Source organism: Paroedura picta, chromosome 3 (genome assembly GCF_049243985.1).
Source record: "Paroedura picta isolate Pp20150507F chromosome 3, Ppicta_v3.0, whole genome shotgun sequence".
Taxonomy (NCBI): Eukaryota; Metazoa; Chordata; class Lepidosauria; order Squamata; family Gekkonidae; genus Paroedura; species Paroedura picta.
In genome coordinates, this window is record NC_135371.1 from 129450110 (window position 1) to 129473143 (window position 23034).

The 23034-nt window shown below is 43.2% G+C and overlaps 1 protein-coding gene across 1 annotated transcript; it reads left to right on the top strand.

Moving 5' to 3' along the window:
* The first annotated feature begins 338 nt into the window (after window positions 1-338).
* FOXJ1 (forkhead box J1) lies at window positions 339-18049 on the top strand. The gene is made up of 3 exons (XM_077327720.1): window positions 339-672; window positions 1933-2513; window positions 15359-18049. The coding sequence occupies exons 2-3, from the start codon at window positions 1992-1994 to the stop codon at window positions 16172-16174; spliced, it is 1338 nt and encodes a 445-aa protein (XP_077183835.1). The 5' UTR covers window positions 339-672; window positions 1933-1991; the 3' UTR covers window positions 16175-18049.
* The last annotated feature ends 4985 nt before the right edge of the window (window positions 18050-23034 follow it).

Here is a 23034-nt window from a genome sequence, read left to right on the forward strand (position 1 = left end):
TGAAACTCACAGCCATCATTCCCAAGCGCCCCCTCTGCGCAGCTCCCACATACCAATCAACCTCCCTAAGCAAAGCAGGGGGTCGACAACCGCTGTGGCCTGGAACGCGCACGCGCACTCTCTCTCTCTCTCTCTCTCTCTCTCTCTCTCTGCAAACGGATCCCGGCCGCTTTTGTGCATGGCAGGATCCGTCCCCCTGCAAGCTTTCACGCGGTTTTTAGCCCCCTCCGCTCCGTGAATAAAAATTAACTGGCGGTAAACAGAGGGGGAAAGAGATTGACTGATGGGCCAGGCGGGGGGAGCGTCGTTCAAGTTAGTGCAAAGCAGCAGAACGGCGGGGTGGGGGGAGCGAAGCAGCCAAGCGACTGCCCTCACCATGGAGACCCGAAGGCCAATGGGAAGGGCGGAAGCTGTTTATGGAGGCGGAGCGTCTCCATGGCACCCGGAGAAGCCTTTTCCGAGCAGCTACTTATTGACAGTCGTTCTGTTGCTTTACAAATCAAAGCGGCTGCGGGAGAAAAGAGCCCTGGCAGCGCGAGGCGTCACACTTTATCCGACGGGAGAACGGGAGAAAGTGATTTCCCGCCCCTCGTCTTCTCTTTAAAACCCCGCGCAACAGCCGGGCTTAGCTGTAAATATTTGGCAGCGGTGGGGGGTCCGTGGTAGGATCAGGTAAGGTCAACGGAATTCTTTCTTTCGACCAGGGGAGGGTCCCATATTAACTTTAGCCGCATTTCTACATCATGCTCGATAGGAAATGATACCGCATCCGAGCACCTTAAGAGCCGGTGCCCTGGTGCAGGGATTTCCCCATAAATCCCTAAAGAATAGGCACAACAGCAGCCTTCCCCATACAAGATTTGGTGTTTTGATTTAGTTTTGTGTGCTGGCTATTTTGATGGTTGGCATCTTTTTCAAAAATTGGGAGGAGGACAGAAAATGCAAAGAGGAGTGCTTCATCACAGCCATGATCTTCGGCGTGATGCTTCGATCTCAATAGTGTCTATAAGGTAGTTGTATTTTGCAAACAAGGTCTGTATAATTTGTAAAGTAGTGCTGGTATAATTTTACAACTTGATCCAGCCGAGCTTAAGCGTATCAGTTTGAGCCAATGATACTTCATGTCAGGAGTAACGCCCTCTCCTAAAAATGGTATATGAAGGCTAGTTCTATTGAAATCAATGTGGCTAATGTTGACATAATGTTTGTAGCACTTAGGTTGGTACTAGTTGTGTTGAATTAAAGAGCTTCAAGTAACCGGCTGTGGCTGCTGGAAACAGATTTCCCATTTAGATTAAGCATCCCAAGGATGTGCTTGGAAATCCAAAGTGTCTTGGGGGGGAGGAGGGAATTTAGGCACTGTCTAGTGATTTGGGTGGCAAGCATATATCCAAATGTTCTTTTTAAGTGTCCATATGCATAGCTGCTACTTTGTAAAGCTGATAGAGGACGAACCTGAAGTGAGAATTCAAATGCAGGCTACCTTGTATTGCTCTGATTAATTGGGCAAATGTTGGAGGGTATCATTGCTGCTAACTCCTTGTGCTGAAGGGATTGAAAAGAATACTGCTGAGGTCCTGCTCTTTATTTCATTTGCATGTTTCTATCTGGGTTTTAATGTAATTTCACAGGAACAAAACAACTTGAGTTCTTGGGTATTCTGAGAAAAATCTGGCCACCAAAGGGAGAAGAAGGCCCTGGGATGAATTCCAACCCCCACATCAGATTACCACAGTCTACATAAAGAAAGATAGTTAAGCCACATTGATTTGAGTTCTTGCACCCAGGCATGACTCAAATCTCTGGGGAGACATTAAGGATATATTTGGCTTCCGTGCTTTTAGAGTATGGGGCTAAAAAACAACCTGCTAAACTGTGTGTTTGCTAGATGCTCAAATGTTTAGGGATCTTGAACTTGTGTTTTTATTGCAGGACCTGCCACCTCCTACCACCTCCCTTTTACCCTCTTCCTGCTCCCCCACAATTCCTGAATGCTGGACCTTCCTATTTTGCCTTCTGCTGACATGACTGACAGCTGGCTGAACGTGCAATCAGAGGAAGAGAAAGGTCAGGAGAACAGCATGGTGGATTCGGGCAATTTGGACGACAGCTTGACCAGTTTACAGTGGCTTCAAGAGTTCTCCATCATCAATGCCAATATGGGCAAGTCCTCCTCTTCCCCATGCAGCACCGATCCCCATGGTTATCACAAAATTCCTGGATCAGCTGCACCATGTTCTCCCTTGGCTGGTGATCCAGCTTGCATGGGGATGCCCCATACTCCAGGCAAGCCCATCTCCTCCTCCACTTCCAGGACTGCCCATTTGCAAGGCCAACCCTTGGAAGACATAGATTACAAGACGAACCCTCATGTGAAGCCTCCTTATTCCTATGCCACACTCATTTGCATGGCAATGGAAACCAGCAAGAAAACCAAAATCACCCTCTCTGACATCTATAAGTGGATTACAGACAATTTCTGCTACTTCCGGCATGCTGACCCCACATGGCAGGTAAGTGGCTGTGTCCCTCCGTGCTTGGGCATCTATCTGCCTTTGGAGTGAGGCCAGTCACTAATGTGGGTGAAAGTTTATGATGCACTTATCTTTTCCCCCCGTAAGGGGAAAGAAAACAGAGTCTCTTGATACTTCATTGTGGTTCAAGGCTATCTATTCTCCCAATATAGATAATATGGCCTATTATTGGTGCAACTGACAATTTCCCCATTGTTTTAATCCTCACAACTGCCTTGTGAGGGAAATGTTACGAATGATAGATTTACCCTCAAGAAGTTGAGCTAGTGCTCTTCTGGCCTCCTTGTGCGGAGGCCTTAATAACCAGTGGCCAACCAGCAAATACTGCTCTATAGCCCTCCTGTGGGCACTAGCTTCATTCTTCCTAAGATCAAGGTTCTCTTAATTTTCAGTTATGCCATCTGATAGGAGACTCATATTGCTATTCCGTTGGTCAGGCTAAAGTTTTTTCAGCCAAAAGGAAGAAACCTCCTTGTGTTCCCTCTATAACACTAGAAAGCAAATGCAATATGGTAATATTCATGCTGTAGCTCCTTTCTACTCCTCTCCCTGAGGGGGCAATTATGGTTGCTTGGTATGTCTCCTATCAAAATGTTTTGCCTGCAGTAAGCATTTAGTAGCACACAGAGGTTGCTGTAAATTAGAAGGCAGAAAACGTAAACAGGCATTTACTCATTGTAAAGATAGTAATGATCTTTATGTCTTCCTTGCAGGACATGCTAAGGATGATTGAGGGAATGATTGTCCTTTTTCTAAGACTGCAGAAGCCACAGTCACTATAGTCACTTAAGAAGGTTCTAGAACAAATGAGGCTCCATGCAGAGGGTAGAAACAAGAGAAGAACAACACTTTGTGAGGACAAAGAGAAACAAGTGGAGAGATAAGGAGAGCCAGTATGGTGTAATGGTTAGGGTGCAGGACTAGGACCTCGGAGGCTCAGGTCCAAATCTCCACTCTACCATGGAGACTTGCTAGATAACCTAGAACCAGTCTCTCTTAACCTAACCTACTTCACAGGGTGATTGTGGTGAGGATAAGAATGGAGGAGGGCAGAATGATGTTGCAGGCCACTTGGGTCCCGACTGGGAAGAAAAGCAAGGTATAAATGAATAAAAAGAAAACCTGGTGGAAGGATAAGGAGGTAAGAAGGTGAAGTGCGTTGGCCAAGTGTCTCGTTTATTATACACTTGAACACTGCAGGGTTGATTCTCCCAACAGCTTTACACTAGAGGTCTACAGCTAATCCAGTTGCTTGTAACTTTGGGATTTGGGGGTCAACCATCTACCACAGAGGAGAGAAGTGAGCAATCATGTCTCTTCTGAATTTTGGTACACAAGGGACAATAGCTCAGGAGCATTTTTGTATGAAAAGTGATGACAATTGCTTGTCAGAGCCAAGCTAGACCTAAGGGAGGGCAATCTGTGAACAGATATTTCCATCATTTTTAGAAGGAAATGGAACACTGCAGGTCTGGGTGCAGGGGGAGGGCTCATGCCTTTCCTCTCCCCAGCATGGTTTGCTGCTTGCAACTGATACTTTCCAACTCCACCCTAAGCTGTTGTTAGACCAAGAAGGGGGGGGGGGGGAGACAGGCAAAAGGAATGTGCCTTTAGTTTTTTCCCCCCAGGGCTAATAACAAAAGTCAGTGAGACACATGATATTAAGCGGTTATTCCTCTTTTGCTCTGATATCACAATTCTGATTTGAACTGGGGCTCCACATAGATCATATTTACCTTGTATAAATTATGGGAAGATTTGTTCCTAGATTTCTGTCTAATTTGGCTGTAGGATAAATTGCTTTGGGAAGTTTACAGTGAAATCCTAAACAATGTTCCAGTCTTCTAAATACCCTTCAATGGACATAAAAGAGTATATCTCTCCCTAGCATGGCCATTGAATTTTCCATGAATCTTTCCCCATTTCTTTGTTCCTACTCCTTTCACAAAGGCTTTGAAAGTCACACCAAAGAACTCTCTTCCACGTCCTGACTTCCCTCCAAGACGTTAATTTTCATTTTCAAATTTTAGCATTTCATTAATAGAAGGTACCAGTGTAGAACAGTTTATATCACTCCTAGAAAATATTTAAAACAAGTTATCACATTGTGCATACTAATGGGGTTAAACAGATAATCTGCCCTTCTTGCCCCCAGATTTCCCCCCCATGATCCATTGGTTTGGGGCAAGCAAAGGTGCTGGCAGCACCACTTCTCTGAATACTTATTTTAGTAGCCAAGTAATTGAATTCTACTAGCTGATACCTCTCAAGATTGACTTTGAAGACAGAGAAATATATGCAAGAAGGCACTGTAAAAGAAGTTGAAAGGATAATAGGAACCAGATAAGACTATCAGAGAGCACATGGAAGAGTGTTAAATTAAGAAGAGGAGAACAGTGAAAGGAATGGGGTATTTCATCAGGAGAATGATAATTTCCCAGTAACTTCTCGAAGAACCATGAAACCATAATGTTTCAGTATAGATCAGTAGGACTTTACCTGGCAGTGAGTTGTGTCTTAGAACCCAACTTAACACCATGTTATTAGTGTTGAAAAGCGCACACGCCTATTTTGAGGCACCTTATCTTCAGCTGCCACATAACTGAACTCTCACTGTGTGTGATGCCCAGGTAATTGTGTCCTTCACTCCTTGGACTTAAAAAAAACCCAATTAGCAGTTCCTATAATGGAAGAAGTAGAAGTCTGCCTTTCATGAACCCCAAATAAGGGTTCTCAGTCTCTGGGCCTTTAGAAGATGCTTATTTGGGCTTTATTATTGTAGTCATCTAGATGCCTCATGATTGTCCTTCAAATATTCCTCCTGAGACAGTAATGCTTTCTCCTCTCTCCCAGTCCCAACCATCAGATAAGGGATCTGAAAAACAACATATCCCAAGTGCCTGTTTCTCATCCTATTCACTGATCTTTTTCTCACATGGTGCAAGCACTGTTTTATTTTTGCAGGAATACATATCTGTGAAAGAAAAACTATATCTACATATGATGATCCAGACATCCTTATGCTTGATAGGCCGGTCATTTTTATGATTGTAGTTACTCCAAAGGAGTAGCTATAGCACTGAATCTCATACAGAAACTCCACTGAGACATTCCTCATCACATTATCTTTATGCTAAATCAAGTCATTTCAACTTCTCCTAAATGATTAAAAGATCATAGAATCATAGAGTTGGAAGGGGCCATACAGGCCATCTAGTCCGACCCCCTGCTCTACGCAGGATCAGGTCACTACAGGTTCCAGTGGAACCACCATAATTTTGCTTCCTGCCAATACATATGGGTGAATTTGAGCCCAACCCTTCCTGCATAGATCTCATCTTCAATCAGGTCTCTTAAGTGGTTCTCAAGGCCTCACAACAGGCAGCTGATAGATTATTTAAAGTTGGGGCACAGCTTACAGTTGATACAAGGTTGTGTCAACAAGGTGGCTGGCAGAAATGGCTTCCTCCTAGGGTTGTCAGATCCACTGGTATGGGTGGAGGCCCTCTGCTTTTTGGATGCACCTTGCCCCCCTTCCCCAGAACTTACTCCAACCCTGAAGAATGCCATGTTTTAACATTACATGCTGACCTTACCTAGACCTGACCTTACCCCAGCATGCTAGGGTTGTGTGTATGTGAGGGTGATGCTCTGATTTTTGGACAAGACTGTAGGGCTTTAAAGCATATTCTACCGTAGAATTTTCTACCGCTCTCATCTAAGACTGCCACCAAATTAATCAAATGCAATCCTTAATAAAACTGTCTTCAGTTGCCTCTTAAAGATTTAGAGGAAGCCAGACACACTTCCCTGGGGAGACTGCTCCATATTCATGAGGTTGTCCCCCAAATGGCCCTCTCTTGTGTACTGCCAAATTAGCTTCTTTGGTTGATGGGACAGTCAGGGCCTCTCCCTATGATCTAAATTCCTGGGCAGGAACGTCTTTCATATACCCCAATCCAAACCATGTAGGTTTGGTAGGGCAAAACCAGCACCTTGAATTGGGCTTGAGAGCAGATTGATAGCCAGTGTAACTGCTGTAATATCTATGTCACATGTTCCCCAAAACTGACTCCAACTAGCTGCAGCTTCTGGACACCTTCAAGGGTAGCTCCACACAGAACACATTGCAATAGTCCAGTCTAGTTGTAACTAAGCATTGTGGCTAGAACTGACTGAACCAGGAATTGACTCAGCTGAAGGACCAGCTGAAGATGGGCAAAGATTATAATGATGTAATGTTTGCATATCCAGATGACTGTAATGTGGGTCCTTTCCAGCTCTTAACTGTTTACTTACCTAGAGCTTCTTGACCTTGGCAGCTTTTACTTCAGACCCAAGAGGAGAATATTTTTGAAACTGTTACATGCATGCAAACAAACCTTATGGCTTCTGGTTGCTTATTCTTCTGTCTTTCATTAATGGTAATTAAGGATATAGTTGTGCAACAGAGTTCATTATGTGACAGCCCCCCAGTAAACACAGAAGGGTGGGAGGAAAAAAAAGAAATGGATGGGATCATGTTGACTTTTGGATCTTCCAAGGCAATTTCCACCACACTAGCAGTGGGTTAGACCAGTCTAAGTAACTCTGAACTCTGTAAATATGAGACATGAGTCATAGCACCATTGACCAGCATGTGTGGCATCCTGAGACTAGATATGTGATTGTATAGCTGGTCCAGTTTTCTCTGAGGAAGGCAATGGTATTCCTGGGGTCATTGTAGGGAATTTCATATTTGGAGATGCCACTGTGGCAGTAGGGATAGATGGTAACGAAATTAAAGTTGGCCTGAGAATGGTTGAATGAACTACAATGGCTAAGACAGTCACACCTATTTTTCCTCAGGAACATAAAATGTTGATTGTATTGCAGTTTCTACTCTAAATGCCACTTATAATATGCAGAGCATTTTATTGACTTTATCTTGTACATCCTCACAATAAAAATATGAAGAGTGGGAATCCTATTTCACAGGTAGGGATGATAGGTGGAGGAATAGGTGGTTGTATTAGAAATATTTCATGTCTAGGTGAAAATGTCAGAATCCAAATCCAGCCCTCCAGTCTTTCTGGCTTCCGCATTGTAGGCACTGGCATCCAGGACATGCAGGTGGTTTGGAGGAAACCATGATAAATGGGATCAGTGAACTTCATTGGTTTATAAATGCATTCAGTCTCCTATGAGCCTCTTCCTGAGTAAGTAACTGGGAGATTTTAGCATTCCTTGAAGTAATAAAACATGGAGGCGTTACACAAACAGACTAGCAAAATCCTTAAATATTGACTTTCTTTGCAAATGCTGGTGGTGAGGTTAAAAGATAATTCTTCCCTTCTGTTGCATGCTTCTCTCTGAAGATGTAGGTTGCTGGATTGATTGGTACAGGAAAGAATGATAAATATGCTAACTAGCTGGGTAATAATCAACGGTAGACAATTCTGACAATTTTAAAGTGACTCTAGGCCAAGGGGAGGGGTATTCTGTGACCCTTGTAAAATTTAATTAAACAGTAAATTCTGACTCACTGGAGACCACTGCATTTGCAAGAATTTCTTTTCTTCCCTTTTCTCTGGTCATCGCCATGTTCTCACCCGCTTTGCCAGCCCCAGTTCCTGTAAGTGCAGAGTCAAAATGTCATGCCACCCATAAGCAGGGGGTGGGGGTGGGGGTGGGGGGGTGGAGCAAAATTCCTGTGGGAGCTGTGTGCTTTGGAAAGCAGCCAAGATGCCTGGAGAGTTTCAGCCTAGAGGCATGGGGCTTTTTTATTATTATTTAGCCCTCCAGGCATTCAAGCCTTGGTTTTGCTCTTTGGCAATAAGGATTATGGATGAATAAGCATAAAGATATCTAGGCAACATTTTTTTTAACATCACCCTCACCCCCAGTCCTTCGCCATAGCCAATCTTTTAACACCCTCTTAGCTTGGTGTACTACAAGAGGGTGTTATTTACGCTATAAACAGAGTCTCCCTTCTAATTGTGCACATTGTTCCAGATGCACACATTCATTCTTTTTAGAATAGCTCTATGGGAACAGAAAGTGTCTCTTTTTGGCATTCTCTTAGTTGTTGTTTTCAGAGCTATTCTAATTTCTCTCTGTCTTTTTTTTTATTATGATGCAGAGGCAGAACACAAGAACAAAGCCCAGATCAGCCCAGGGATGCCACATGAGTGCACAAATACGTGTCTCGGATAAGTGGGCAAATATATCCCGAGAGGTTGAAGTGTGTGTGGTGTCCCCATCTGTGCCAGATTAAGTAGATCTGTCTTTACATTTACACCATGATAGCTGTAATTTACGGGACAGTCCTCTTGGCATCAGACTGCAGACAAGATGAAGGCTATGAAGCTGCTAGGGTTTTTGTGTGTGTTTTTAATACTCCATTTGCATTATATGCTCTGTTGCATTTCCAGCCTCAGAGAGAGCAATCCTAAACAGGACTACTCAGTTGTATCTCTTACGTTATTCAGTGAGGCTTACTCACAAGAAAGTTTCCTTAGGATTGCAAACTCAAAGCATTAATACAGAGGCAGACTTTAAGAAGGAGGAACAGTTGCTTTCTCCATTCTACATTCTGAGGATATTGCTGTGAATGATGCATGGGCCTAAAACCAGCATGTGTGTTTTATAATAACTGCTTAAGAGAGAACATAGGAAAGATAGAGCCTTAGTACTGATTTCACCCTGAATAGTTTGGCTTTCATTTCCCTGCATCTCACCACACTTATTTATGCTTGAGTCTGCCAAATAGAGACATAATATCAGATCATTAGTTTGCAATTTTAATTAGTTTACAGTTTTAGCTGCTGCGTGTGTAACTGGGCGTGAAGGCAATAGCTTTGACCTGCTGGGCTGAAATGACAGTTTTTTTTTCTCATGTGCTGTCCCTGTCCTTTCCAAACTTTGCATAATGGAAACTCCCACCCACCCTTGCCCCCAGTTGAAGATGCATCTCTTTATGCCTCCTGCAATAGACACGATTGCAAAGGTGTTAACCATTTAGTTACTTTTTACAAAAAGAAACTTGCCATGTTGTACCTTTAAGATTTTTGCAGCACTAAGCTTGTAGTTGATTTTAACTTTAATTTTTAACCCAGAATATTCTGAGTCTCAAAAGCAATTTCAGTGCACACAGCAGGTGTCTTTGGATGTCTTTTTCGCAGGGGCAGAACGGCCAGTATGGCAACTGGGGGAAGTTCCAGTGGTCCAATGACCTGGAGGTCATTCAGGCTGAAGTGAGAGCTACTTCACCCTACCAAGACTGTGGGTGGGGTTGCCAACTATGTGTTGGGAAAAACCTGGAGATTTTAGGGGCGAAATCTGAAAGTGGTGGAGGGTGGGGAAGAGGGGGGACCTCATCAAAGGACAGTGCTATACAGTGCACCTTTCAAAGCAGCTATTTCCTACAAGGGAACTGATCCCTGTTGTCTGGATACCAGTTGTAATTCCAGGGCATCTCCATCCACCACGTGAAGATAGGCAGCTTTACTGTATAGTTCTCACTGGGGAGGCTGAATGGCTGGAGATTCACCAGGATGGTCTCACCACTATGTCTCTTCCAGCTACATAACTAGAAGTGATAGAATCATAGAATCATAGAGTTGGAAGGGGCCATACAGGCCATCTAGTCCAACCCCCTGCTCAACGCAGGATTAGCCCTAAGCATCCTAAAGCATCCAAGAAAAGTGTGTATCCAACCTTTGCTTGAAGACTTCCAGTGAGGGGGAGCTCACCACCTCCCTAGGCAGCCTATTCCACTGCTGAACTACTCTGACTGTGAAAAACTTTTTCCTGATATCTAGCCTATATCGTTGTACTTGAAGTTTAAACCCATTACTGCGTGTCCTCTCCTCTGCAGCCAGCAGAAACAGCATCCTGCCCTCCTCCAAGTGACAACCTTTCAAATACTTAAAGAGAGCTATCATGTCCCCTCTCAATCTCCTTTTCTCCAGGCTGAACATTCCCAAGTCCCTCAACCTATCTTCATAGGGCTTGGTCCTTTGGCCCCAGATCATCTTTGTTGCTCTCCTCTGTACCCTTTCAATTTTATCCACGTCCTTCTTGAAGTGAGGCCTCCAGAACTGCACACAGTACTCCAGGTGTGGTCTGACCAGTGCGGTATACAATGGGACTATGACATCTTGTGATTTTGATGTGATGCCCATGTTGATACAGCCCAAAATGGCATTTGCCTTTTTTACCGCTGCATCACACTGCCTGCTCATGTTTAGTTTACAATCCACAAGTACCCCAAGGTCTCGTTCACACACAGTGCTACCTAGAAGCGTATCCCCCATCCAGTAGGCATGCTTTTCATTTTTCTGACCCAGATGCAGAACTTTACACTTATCTTTATTAAATTGCATCTTGTTCTCATTTGCCCATTTTTCCATTGTGTTCAGATCTCGTTGAAATCTGTCTCTATCTTCCGGAGTATTTGCCAGTCCTCCCAATTTGGTGTCATCTGCAAACTTGATGAATAGTCCCTCCACCCCCTCATCTAGATCATTAATAAATATGTTAAAAGGTACCGGGCCGAGCACCGAGCCCTGAGGTACCCCGCTACTCACCTCTCTCCAGTCTGATGAAACACCATTGACAACAACTCTTTGAGTGCGGTTCTCTAACCAATTCCCTATCCACCTAACTATCTGAAAATCCAGATTGCAGTCCTTCAACTTATCCATCAGAACATCATGGGGAACCTTGTCAAAAGCTTTACTAAAATCCAAGTAAATGACATCAACCGAATTTCCCCGATCCAGCAAACCTGCAACTTGGTCAAAAAAGGAAACTAGGTTGGTCTGGCAGGACCTGTTGGAGACCAATCCATGCTGACTTCCTTGGATCACCAAATTGTCCTCCAGATGTTTGCAGATCGTTCCCTTTAATATCTGCTCTATTATCTTCCCAACAACAGAGGTCAGACTCACTGGTCTGTAGTTTCCTGGGTCATCATTCCTCCCTTTTTTGAAGATCGGAATAACGTTTGCTCTTTTCCAGTCCTCCGGGACATCTCCAGTCCTTAAAGAGGTTCCGAAGATGATGGACAAGGGCTGTGCAAGTTCTCTGGAAAGTTCTTTGAGTACTCTCGGGTGCATTTCATCCGGACCAGGGGATTTGAACTCATCCAGTGCAGCTAAATGCCTCTCGACAACCTCTCTATCCATGTTAACCTGCCACCCAGACACTATCCTTTGACTACGTCCATTTCTAGATGTGCCTAAACACTTTGACCTGTGGGAAAAAAACAGATGTAAAATAGGCACTAAGCCTTTCTGCTTTCTCTGCATCTTTTTTTAGAGTTTGTCCATCTGCACCCAACAGTGGGCCTATTGCCTCCTTTACTTTACGTTTGCTCCTCACATAACTGAAAAATCTTTTCTTGTTACAATGGGCTTCCCTGGCCAATCTTAGCTCACTCTCAGCTTTGGCCTTTCTTATGATTGATCTACAGTGCCTAGTAACCTGTAGGTACTCTTCTTTAGAGCTCTGTCCTTCCCTCCATTTCCTGAACATTTTCCTTTTCTTTCTTAGTTCCTCTTGAAGTTCTCTGTTCATCCAAATAGGCTTCTTAGAGCTCCTGCAGTGTTTTTGTCTTTCTGGGATAGATTGATTGAGCATGCAATAGCTCTTGTTTGAGTAGCGCCCACCCTTCACATGCTCCCTTCCCTTCCAGCATTCTCGTCCATGGTATGACACTCATCATGTCTCTGAGTTTATTAAAGTTTGCCCTACGAAAATCCAACATCCGCGTCTGGCTACAAGCTTCCTTGGCTCCCCATCTCAAAAGGAATTCTATGAGGACATGGTTACTTCCCCCTAGGATCCCCACCTCCTTCACCTCATCCACCAACTCTTGCCTGTTGGTCAGTATTAAGTCCAGTATGGCTGAACCTCTTGTGGGTTCATCTACCATTTGATAAATGAAATTGTCAGCCAGGCAGGTCAGAAAGTTGCATGACTGAGGACGCTTCGCAGAGTTTGTTTCCCAGCACACATCTGGGAAATTGAAGTCACCCATGATGACAAGGTCCTGCCGCTTGGATATTTTCTCAAGCTGCTCACAAAGTGCAGCATCCACATCCTCTCGTTGGTCAGGCGGTCGGTAGCAGACACCTACCACCACACTGTTTGTTTTCCCCTCGCTTATTTTCACCCAGATGCTTTCCACTGTAGATATGCTCTCCTTCACTAGAATTTCCTGACAGGTAAGCCCTTTCCTCACATACAGTGCCACTCCTCCACCTCTTCGATCTATTCTGTTTTTTCTGAACAGTTCATATCCATCCACCATTATATTCCAGTCACCATGATGTTACCATGTCATGGAATGCTCTAGGACAGTGGTCCCCAGCCCCCGGTCCGGGGACCGGTAACAGTTCATGGATCAGTCGGTACCAGGCCGTGGCTCCTCCTCCCTGGCAGCTGCCTCGGGGGCTGCTCTGCCGCTTTCCCACTGGCTCACCTTTGGTGCTCTCCAGCAGCCACCGTGGCTGGGGCCCCCCTCAGTGTGGCACTGCGCAGCTGATGCTGGCAGCGCACCTCAGTGAGCGGCAGGAAGTCAGGGGTGCCGGTGGGGAAGCAAGCGGAGCAGGGGCTCAGGCAGTGGTGGCAATGTCCCTCGGCAAAAGACTACCCCCCTGGGCCTCAGTAAAATTGTCAAGCATTGACCAGTCCCCAGAGATAAAAAGGTTGGGGACCACTGCTCTAGGATTTCCCACAAACTCTAGGGTAAATATTTCTGGTTAAGCAGCAGGACGGGAAACCATGGTGTCTCAGGACAACATTTTGCCCTCTCCCCATTCTCCTCACTGCTTATCTTAACCATTAGTGGCTCTTATATTTGTCAAAGAGCCATGTAGGCGGTCCTGTCCGGCCCCAGACAGCCACTCTGTCCAGGTTGTGTCCGGGTCAGTGGGCCAATCCGGATGCTCCCAGCAAAGCTCTGGAGCACCCGCCTTCAGTAGCCGGCCAAGCGGGCCAATCCAGATGCGCCCAGCGAGCGGGCCAATCCCACTTAAAGGACAATTGTCCTCTTCACAGCAGCGTCTCCTAGCCGTTTCCTTGTTTTCAAGAATATCACAAACTTTTTATTTTCCTGAAGGAGTGGGGTAGATGCCCCCCTACCCCTGGGACCACCTTCTGCCAAGGCTGAAAAACAGCTTTTTAAAATGCTTATGGAAAACCATGAAGGTTACAGAAGTAACCCATTATCCATGGCTTATGTGTTTAAGTCTATTTTTAATAATTTCAAGAGATGATTATTTTTGTATAGATCAAGCATTTCTTGATCTTACCTACCTTGGGTCCTGAGTTATGAGAAAGGCAAGGTACAGTCAAACAGACAGATAGAAGCTAAAGAAGTACAGAGCACACACACATCCACCTTTCTACCCATGATCACATACGGAGCCCTTTGTATACACTTGTATTTCCATAGGGGCTGAATATATACCAATTAACATGTGCAGGATAGAAAAGCAGCTTGCCACTGTGATGCTTCTCCGTCTCCTATACATGTTCATTCTACCCACAGAGTGTAAAGGACTGCAATAGCTTATATGAATGAGTGGATAGAGAGTTAGCTTAAGGATATCATCAGGCAATAGAGAATTCCTATGCAATTCCCATTTTATTGTGTTTGCCTCATTCCAAATACACTAGAACTCTGTTTACATGTTACAGGGAATACATGAATATTCTGCATATATGTGCATTCTTCTATTTGTAAGAAAAAGCTAGGGATGCCAGCCTCCAGGTGGAAACGGGATCCCCTGGGATTACAACTCATCTCTAGATGACAGAAAACAGTTCCCTTGGAGAAAAACAAATAAGGAACATTTTCCCTGTTCAGTCTTAGAAGGCCCTGCTTTGATCTGAGGCTGGACAGATGGTGACCTAAGAAAGGGATTTCTTGGTTGTAGTACCAAAACTTTGGCACTCCTGTGCTGAGGAGATTCATTTGTCTCCCTCAATCAGTGTCTTCCATCAGCAGGTGAAGACTTTTTTGCTTTGATACCCCCAGTTACCATTATTGGTCTTCCTCCCAGGTTCTGGAATTGTTTGTTTTTGTTTTTATGGAATTATCATTTTAAATGTTTACATTGTTGAAGTGTTTTGATGTGCATTGCTTTGGGAACCTTGATTGGGTAGAAAAGTGGCATAAAAATGGCTAAAATAAAATAAAATCCTCAGTGGTTGCCAGATTCTTACTGGGGTCTGAGAGATCTAAGTAGGATCTTAGAAGGCCTGATCTGGATAGGCCAGACAAGTCAGATCTTGGAAGCTAAGCAGAGTCAACCCTGGCTAGTATTTGGATGGGGGGCCTCCAAGGAATACCAGACTCATGATGCAGGGCCAGGCAATGGCAAACCACCTTTAAATGTCTCTTGCTTAGTGGTCAGACAATCCTACAGTCTTCTATACTACAAACATGTCATTCAATAAATAATAACAATAGGATCTTAGAAATACATTTGTTTCTTCTTGATAGGGTTAAATAGGGTTATTTTAATGGCTTGGTTTTGTTAAAGAGTATGATGGAACTTAAAGACATGTGAATCCATTTTTAAGGTCGGTTGGATTGGAGCGGGCCTTTTGTTTGTCTGTTGTCATCCTCCTAGCCATGATTATAAAAGAACTCCAGATTTGATTATTTCACTCTTTCAAACCACTACAGTTTACTCTCTTGCTAAAAGGACGTTCATCATTATGTATGGCAGCTTCAGCTTGCACTCACACCAAACAGGGTTACTTAGTTTTTGAATTAGGCTGCTTCTGAAGCTGCTCAAATTAAGCCATGTTTATTCTTTTGATTTCAGAACTCCATTAGGCATAACCTGTCCTTGAATAAGTGCTTCATCAAGGTTCCACGAGAGAAGGATGAACCCGGAAAAGGTGGCTTCTGGAAAATTGATCCTCAGTACGCAGACAGGCTGATGAACGGGGCGTTCAAAAAGCGCAGGATGCCTCCTGTGCAGATCCATCCTGCCTTTAGTGGCAGAGTCCAACAAGATGCCAGCTCTGGTTCTTCTGCTAACCAAGCAGTGACTTCCTGGAAAAACAGCATTCTGAAAATCAATATGGAGTCTCAACCACTGCTCAAAGAATTTGAAGAAATCACCAGCGATCAGAACTGGAACCTTGTGGATGGGAAAATGAGCCATAAACGCAAACAGCCCCTACCAAAACGGATGTGCAAGACAGCCCGCCTCTCCAGTTCTCCCATGCTTACTCAGGAAGAACAGACAGAGCTTGGGTCTCTGAAAGGTGACTTTGACTGGGAGGCTATCTTCGATACCACTTTGAATGGTGATTTCTCCACCTTTGAGGATCTGGAGATCACCCCTCCTATTAGCCCAGTAACCAGGGATGTAGACCTGACAGTGCATGGAAGGCATATTGACTGTCCACAGGAATGGTGCCCAGCTGGACAAGATTACATCCTATCAGAATCCAACCAGAACAGTTTGGACTTTGATGAAACATTAATTGCCACTTCTTTCCTTCAGCACCCCTGGGATGAAGGGACAAATGATTACCTCTCAAGTTCTGTCAACATGGATCCCCTGTTTGAACTCAGCGAGCCTTCTTTGCAGACAGAAATGAATGACTGGAACAATGCTGGTTGTCTTTAATAAAAGACCAATCCCTGGCTATAAGGCTCAAGATCGCCCCAGATCGGCCTGCTGTATGAACAAGATTCTCCCAGGTTGCAGGACTTTACAGACTGAAGAATCCTCTGGCAAATGAGACATCTTTCTTATCTGGGGCCAGGGAAAATGCAATCCAGAGAATTTAGCTGGATATATCTGGAAGCAACACAGAATGGGGGACCTCTGTGTCCCATGAGACAAACAAATACAGTACTTATTTTTGTGTTCTTTTAAAGAAATATGGATTTTTTTTAAAACTGTAGGGAATGGAAAAGGGCATATCTTCCTTATAGGGGAAGGGAGGATGTTTGACTAAGATGGAAGAGCTGGCCTTTTCTGGCAACTAAGAATGTTTCAGATCATCTGCAGTACCCTCTTCCTTCTTGCATCTGCTTGATCTTTCCATCTCCCTCATTTTCTTGTGTGAGTGTGTCTGTATTGCTTCTACCCAGGGAAATTTTTTTAGATAAAACATGTGACAGTTAAGTAGCAATTTCTACCTGTATTCTAGGAGTTGCAGCCACCCTTCTGCCTTAGGATTAGCTTAGTTGGTGAAATCTGTATACTCTGATACGAATCAACTAGACAAGCTCTTATGGGCTTTTAAAAATAGAGCCTATTATATATCGGTATCTATTAAGAATCTTATATTTTTAGCTACAGGGCAAAATCAGTAGAGTATTGGTGGGATGACAATTGTTTGTAATAATGTTAATGAAGATTGAAGCATATCAGCCATTGGTTATATAGAGGGAAATGTAATGAAATATGCAAGGTGGAATTCAGAGAGCAAAGAATTAAAAAAAACCACTATACAAGGGAACCTGATGTTCACCAGATGATCCTTTTGACTTATTTTTGTATTTCTTACTCTTGACTATTTTGCAATCTTGACTGAATGTGTATGCTGTAAAAGCCTAGATATGATGTACAGCAGGCTATTCTGTAAAGTTCTCGACCACTAACAAAGTGATCTACCCTTTTCAAACTGGAAGCTATGAAGGAATTTGTGTGATCGTATGACAAGACTCCGACAAATCAGCTGACATCTTAACTGACCAATAATGAAGGGCTACATTTTTTTCTTCTTTGGCGAGGCGGCTATGGAAACTGCTAAAACATTTCTCTGCTTTAGTGAATGCCTTGTAGGGTGTTAGCCCCCAGCCAGAGTGCTAATTTAGTGTTGGCTTTAAAATGTTGCTGTTTTTCAGTGGCTCTTGACTTAGGGACAGTTATAGAAGAACTTGTATGCAGTGGAAACTGCAAACAACTGAACGATCTTCAGCTTCATTCTGCCTTATTATCCTTATATCCTAGAGTTGAGGTTGCCACCCTACTAGATATTTTTAGTCCAGAGTAAATGTTAGTCAATAGTCATCTTAAAATTTGCATGCATTCAAATAAATTAAAATATGCACATAGCTCCATGAAGTTATCTCTTTCTGAATATAGTAATATTTTCTGTGTGTTACCTTTTAAAGCTCTATTGTCTGCATTTTACAGAAGGGAAAACCAAAAGGACTTTCACAAAGCTCGCTTAAATTGCATTTTACATGCCAGCATCTTCTTTGAAGGCATGGTAGTCAACGTAATGAATTTTAAGGTGTTAACGTTCTCATGTTTATCATCAGATAATCCCCATAGTTAAGTGTGAAAGAAGGTCAGAAATCCAAACACTGTTTTTCTGTGATGAATATGACAATTGGTCTCTGATAAATACATAACACATTGACAAGAAAATACGTGCCCATCTATCAGACTATTTGAATGAAAAAGGTACATTGCCTGAGCAATCGTATAAATTAGAAAAGGAGTTTCCTCATGATACACTTTGAATGTTGGCAGCTTCAAAAATAATCCCCATTATTGCTAAATTTATCAAGAACAGAAAGACTAAATTTAGTTAATTGTCATCTGTCCCAAATATTAACCCAGGGCTTATGTTACTATGACAAGAGGTTTCTGACTATAACTCTCCTTACTTCATTCCTCAGACGTGTGTCATTTATTCTTCTTATTGGCAAGACATGAAAGCTGAAAGGCAGAAGGTCTTTCCACATGTGTGTATGTGTGAGTGCATGTGCATGGGCGGGAGAGAGCGTATGCATGATAAGTGTATTAGTGTATCATTTCTTCCTCAGGTTCCACACTCTCTCCACAGGTAGCATTTTTGTAGGGAGGGATATGTCACATTTTCAAAGCACATTATACAAATTATGTGACTTTTTTGTACCTAAAAAAAATTACTTATTTCTTCTCAGAGTGCATGCAACTACAGCCTTGAACATGGATGGCCATCGGTACACAATATGCTCCATGTGGCTCCCAAAGGATTTAATGTGGCTTCTAGTCCTTGAAATCTGAATTTCTGCCACCACCATGCTGTCCTCATCCTTCTTGCTAAATAGGGACAACCTCTTACTTGAATGTCAGACAAGACATGACAGATGCCAAGGCTCAACTTCAAATCAGGGCTGTAGGGGGGGGGCACTTAACCCTTCTAACCCTCCCCGGCTTGACTAACTGAACCCTATCCCACCTACAGTTGTTTAAAGGGGGGAAAGACTGTTACTTTTGTTTGCTTTTTTTTCCTTTTTAGGATATAGTGATGGGTTTGAATAGCAAAAAGTGCAAGGGCAAAAGGACTAAATTCCCTCTCCACTCCACATGTGGCCCATTCCCTGAGTGTTAAGAACAATGGTTCCAGGTCTCTTGGGTATTACAAAACCTTGCCTCTTCCTTGTGGCATGAGTGAATGACTTCCTGCACCCCTCCAGACACTTACCATGATTAGCTAAATGCCAAAGGCTATGGTCCCCAAAACCTGAGAAGTTGGGCATCTTCTAAGTCTAAACCAACCTTTCTCAGCTTTTCTACCATTGAGAGACCCCTGAAACACTCTTCAGGCTTTGAGAAACCCCAGAAGTGGTACAATTATGCAGAACAGCTGTGTACACATGGACTCAGGGCTCCTTCTTTCCCCATTCCTCCAGGCCCATCATTGGCCTTTTTGGGATGGGGGAGGGGGTCAACATGACCATATATGATTGTATCACCTAATAAATGTTTAATAAATTTTAAAAAATTGCCTATGCCTCCAAGAGAGCTCTTTGCTCATCAAATAAATACCAACAGGTTGATGGTCCCTAGCCCAAGGGAAACCCACCTGGCCTCAACAAGGGCCAGGGCCTTCTCAGTTTCTCAGGGCCTGCAAGACAGAGCTGTTCCGCCAGGCCTCCCTGGTTGAGGCCAGGATGTAGTTACCATCTAATGGCCCCTCTTCTATATCACAACAACCCCCCATTACTGGATACGTTGACATACATACACTAGTATAAGCAACCAATGTTATTGTCTACTGTAAAAGTATGTTTTTATTGAAATTGTTTTATTGACTGTACTGGTTTTATGGTTGTGAGCCACTGTGAGCCGGCTGTGCCAGGAGCAGCAGGGTAGAAATGCAACAAACAAACATTAACTCCCACCTGTTTAGGGAAACCCTTACAAGGCCATCAAGAAACCCCAGGGTTTCATGAAACCCTGATCGAGAAAGCCTGGTCTAGACCATATTGTCTCCAAAGATCTGAACATAAGAATATTACATAGGCAATATTTAGTATCTCCTCTTCTCTTACATACTCTGAAAATGTCATGGATGGCTCTTATTACTTAAAAAAATGAAGACAAAGCCCATTCACATTTCATAACAATTTGAGACTAACTGGCCTGAGGCAGCATAGTGCCACTGAAATCAGCAGAACTTTCCTGAGCTGAGCGACTGATCATCCCTTGATTTGATCTATACAAAGCAAGTAGAATCACAGAGATGTCAGAAACATTGCAATGGGGAAATGATAAAAATGCCTGAATTTCCGGTTACAGCAATGCTAATTCCCTGCTTTTTTGAAAACAATGGCCCATCATGCACACACATCTTACTGTAGATTTTCAGGACAGTAAACCTTTAATCTTGATTTTGGATTGACTCGTGCCCCCTTACACACTATTTTTTCCCTCTTTTCCTCCCTTTCTGCAACCACAATTTAAAAGGCACACTTTTCTAAATAGACATGGAATGTCATTGGTAACATGTAGGTGGGGGTGTCCAAAGTTTTTTTTAAAATTATGCAATTGCCCCATTGCAGCTGCATGGTAGCATCCAGTAAAAACATCCCATTTAAATCATCATTAGGTGGGTGGTTCAATTGACAATGGTTTAATTGACAAAAAAATTAAACAGATAAGGAGCTGAAAAGCCCCATTTTCCAGATTGTTGAGCACTAGGGGGTTCTCTGCTGTGTTATCAGTCTCTGTTAAAAATGGGAGAGTCACATGATCCCATAATATAATGAAACATAGTGAGTATACAGAATGCACGGTACAACCCACAGACACTTACATTGCAAGCTGTGATCTTTGGCAATGTGTGTATATGTGTGCATGTGCACCTGTGTGAAGTCTGCTGCAACTCCACCATGCTTTGCACGGGGCTGCAATTTGTATGGGGGGAGGAGTCCTCTCACAAAAGCTCTGGAGAGCTTTTTAAATCTTTTGCCACTAAACTGAAAAAGGGGGGGTATTTTTGCCAATGCCCTAGCACAGCTGCATACTAATGCTAATTTCCTGCCAGTCCTTGCAAATGGTTTTCTCTTTGTGATTCTCTAATTTCATCCTGCACAGTGATTGTGATCTTGGCAGTTTTTAAAAGCCTGTCCCCTGTGGAATGCACTCTGTCCTCCAAATGGTTTGATCCCAAGCAACTCTTAAGTTCAATGGTTTGCAGAAGGTCCAAGTGGCTCAGCCATCATTTTAACTTAGGTTTCCAGAGACTGTTGAATTCCCCCCCCCCCCACACACACACACACTTTGTTCACTAAAGCATTAAAGGAAAAATATTTTCAAAGCTTTAGACTTCCCAGCCCAGTCTCTCTCTCTCTCTCTCTCTCTCTCTCTCTCTCTCTCTCTCTCTCTCTCTCTCTCTCTCTCTCTCTCTCTCCAACTCATGTCAACTTCATTCCATTCTGATGATCCCCCCTTCCTGTATTTTGTTTGCATTCAGCACTGAAATCTTTTCTTTTTTGTACTGGGAATATTGCTGTTTGCTTTTTCTCTGATCCCCCTTTCAAGTCAATACCAGCAGGGAAGTACACCTCATGCAGTTCCTTTTAAACTTTCCCCCTGTCATTTTTTTCAATTCAGACATCTGAAATTGAGTTTCATATGGCTAGACTCATGCCACTTGTAGAAAGAGTCAAATGTTAAAAGGAGGGGGAAATGGAGCTTCGACAGTGATAATGTGGAAGGATGGTGAAAGGAGCTGAATGGATGCAGCAACCTCAATGTGGGCAGGGGAGTGACCACTGAGGGACAGTAAAAGGGTAGGTGGGAGGAAATCCAAGGCAAACTGTATGCTTTTGAATTACCTTTGGCTTAGAAGTGAACAAGGGAAAAATAAATACAAAAGCACTCTCAGAAAACCCAAGGAAATAGTGATCAGAAAGCGAAGTGAGTGCTGAAAGGAAGAAAGTCAATGCAGAATGACAATGAAAACTCAATGGACATGCACTGTGAAAGCGAGGAAAAACACCCATGCATAATGGGCCAATATTAACTTACAGCTAGTTAAAGTGTAGGATTCATTTGGATTATGTTTGAATTAATGAAAAATGGCAGCATTTTTGTTAATGTTGTTAGGAACGTATAAGGAGGCATAATGCTCTAAGAACTAGATAGGTTGTTTTTCTCTTTTTTTCAAACATAGTAGTCTGGATCATTGTTGGAAAAGAAAACCTCAAATGTTAGGTGAAGGGAGAGCATAGGATTAAAATTAACTGGAAATTGCTGAGCAAAATGGACTTGCTGTTCAGCTTCAGTTTTGATCTGACTGAAACAAATTGCAAGAATGTGCCAAATGTACAATTTGTACAGTTTTAAAGCAGTCCACTTGAATTACCGCATATACTCGCATATAAGCCAACTCACATATAACCCGAGGCACCTAATTTTACCACAAAATCTGGGCAAACTTACCGACTCCCATATAAGCTGAGGGTGGGAAATGCAGCAGTTACTGATAAATTTACATTCATTGAGGCACCAGTAGGTTCAATGTTTTTGAATATTTATTTCAAAGAAAAAACAGTAAACTAGCTCTGTCAGTGCAAAAGAGGGCCAGAAAACCAGAGCAGAACAACAGTACTGGAATTGTACAACAAAAAGTACAACGGCTACCAAACAGGGAGAATGGACTGCTTTAACTACAGCTGCAGTGCCCTCCCAAAACAGAGTACTGAAATAAAGAACTGTAAAAAACAACTTTTAAAAGAAACACAACCTCAAGAGAAAAAGGCAAACAATGCTGCCCCTCAGAAAAAAGAAATAAACATTAGGAGAAACAGTAAATCCCAAAGCATCCCCAAAACTCACCCCCAGAAACCAAAAGAATAGTTTGGAAGACGTGAATGCAAAGGAAAAACAACATTAGAGTCCCTCAGTCAAGCCCTTGCTGTCCTACAAGCAGCCAGAACAAGCAAGCTTCAGCTGGCAGGAGGATTGGAGGAGCTGGCTGGGAGCAGGCTGTTATTTCATTTACCATATATACCCACGTATAGGCCGAGGAGGACTTGTTCAGTGTGAATACTGTGCTGAAAAACTCGGCTTATACACGAGTATATATGGTATATTGAAACATTAGATCTGGTGTTCATCCTATTTTACCTATGACTTCTGGAAGAGTTAATAGGACATACTGAGGGATGCCAGTCCCCAGGTCGGACCTGGGAATCCCCTGGTTTTACACCTCATCTCCAGGCGATAGAGATCTGTGCTTCTGGATGACATGG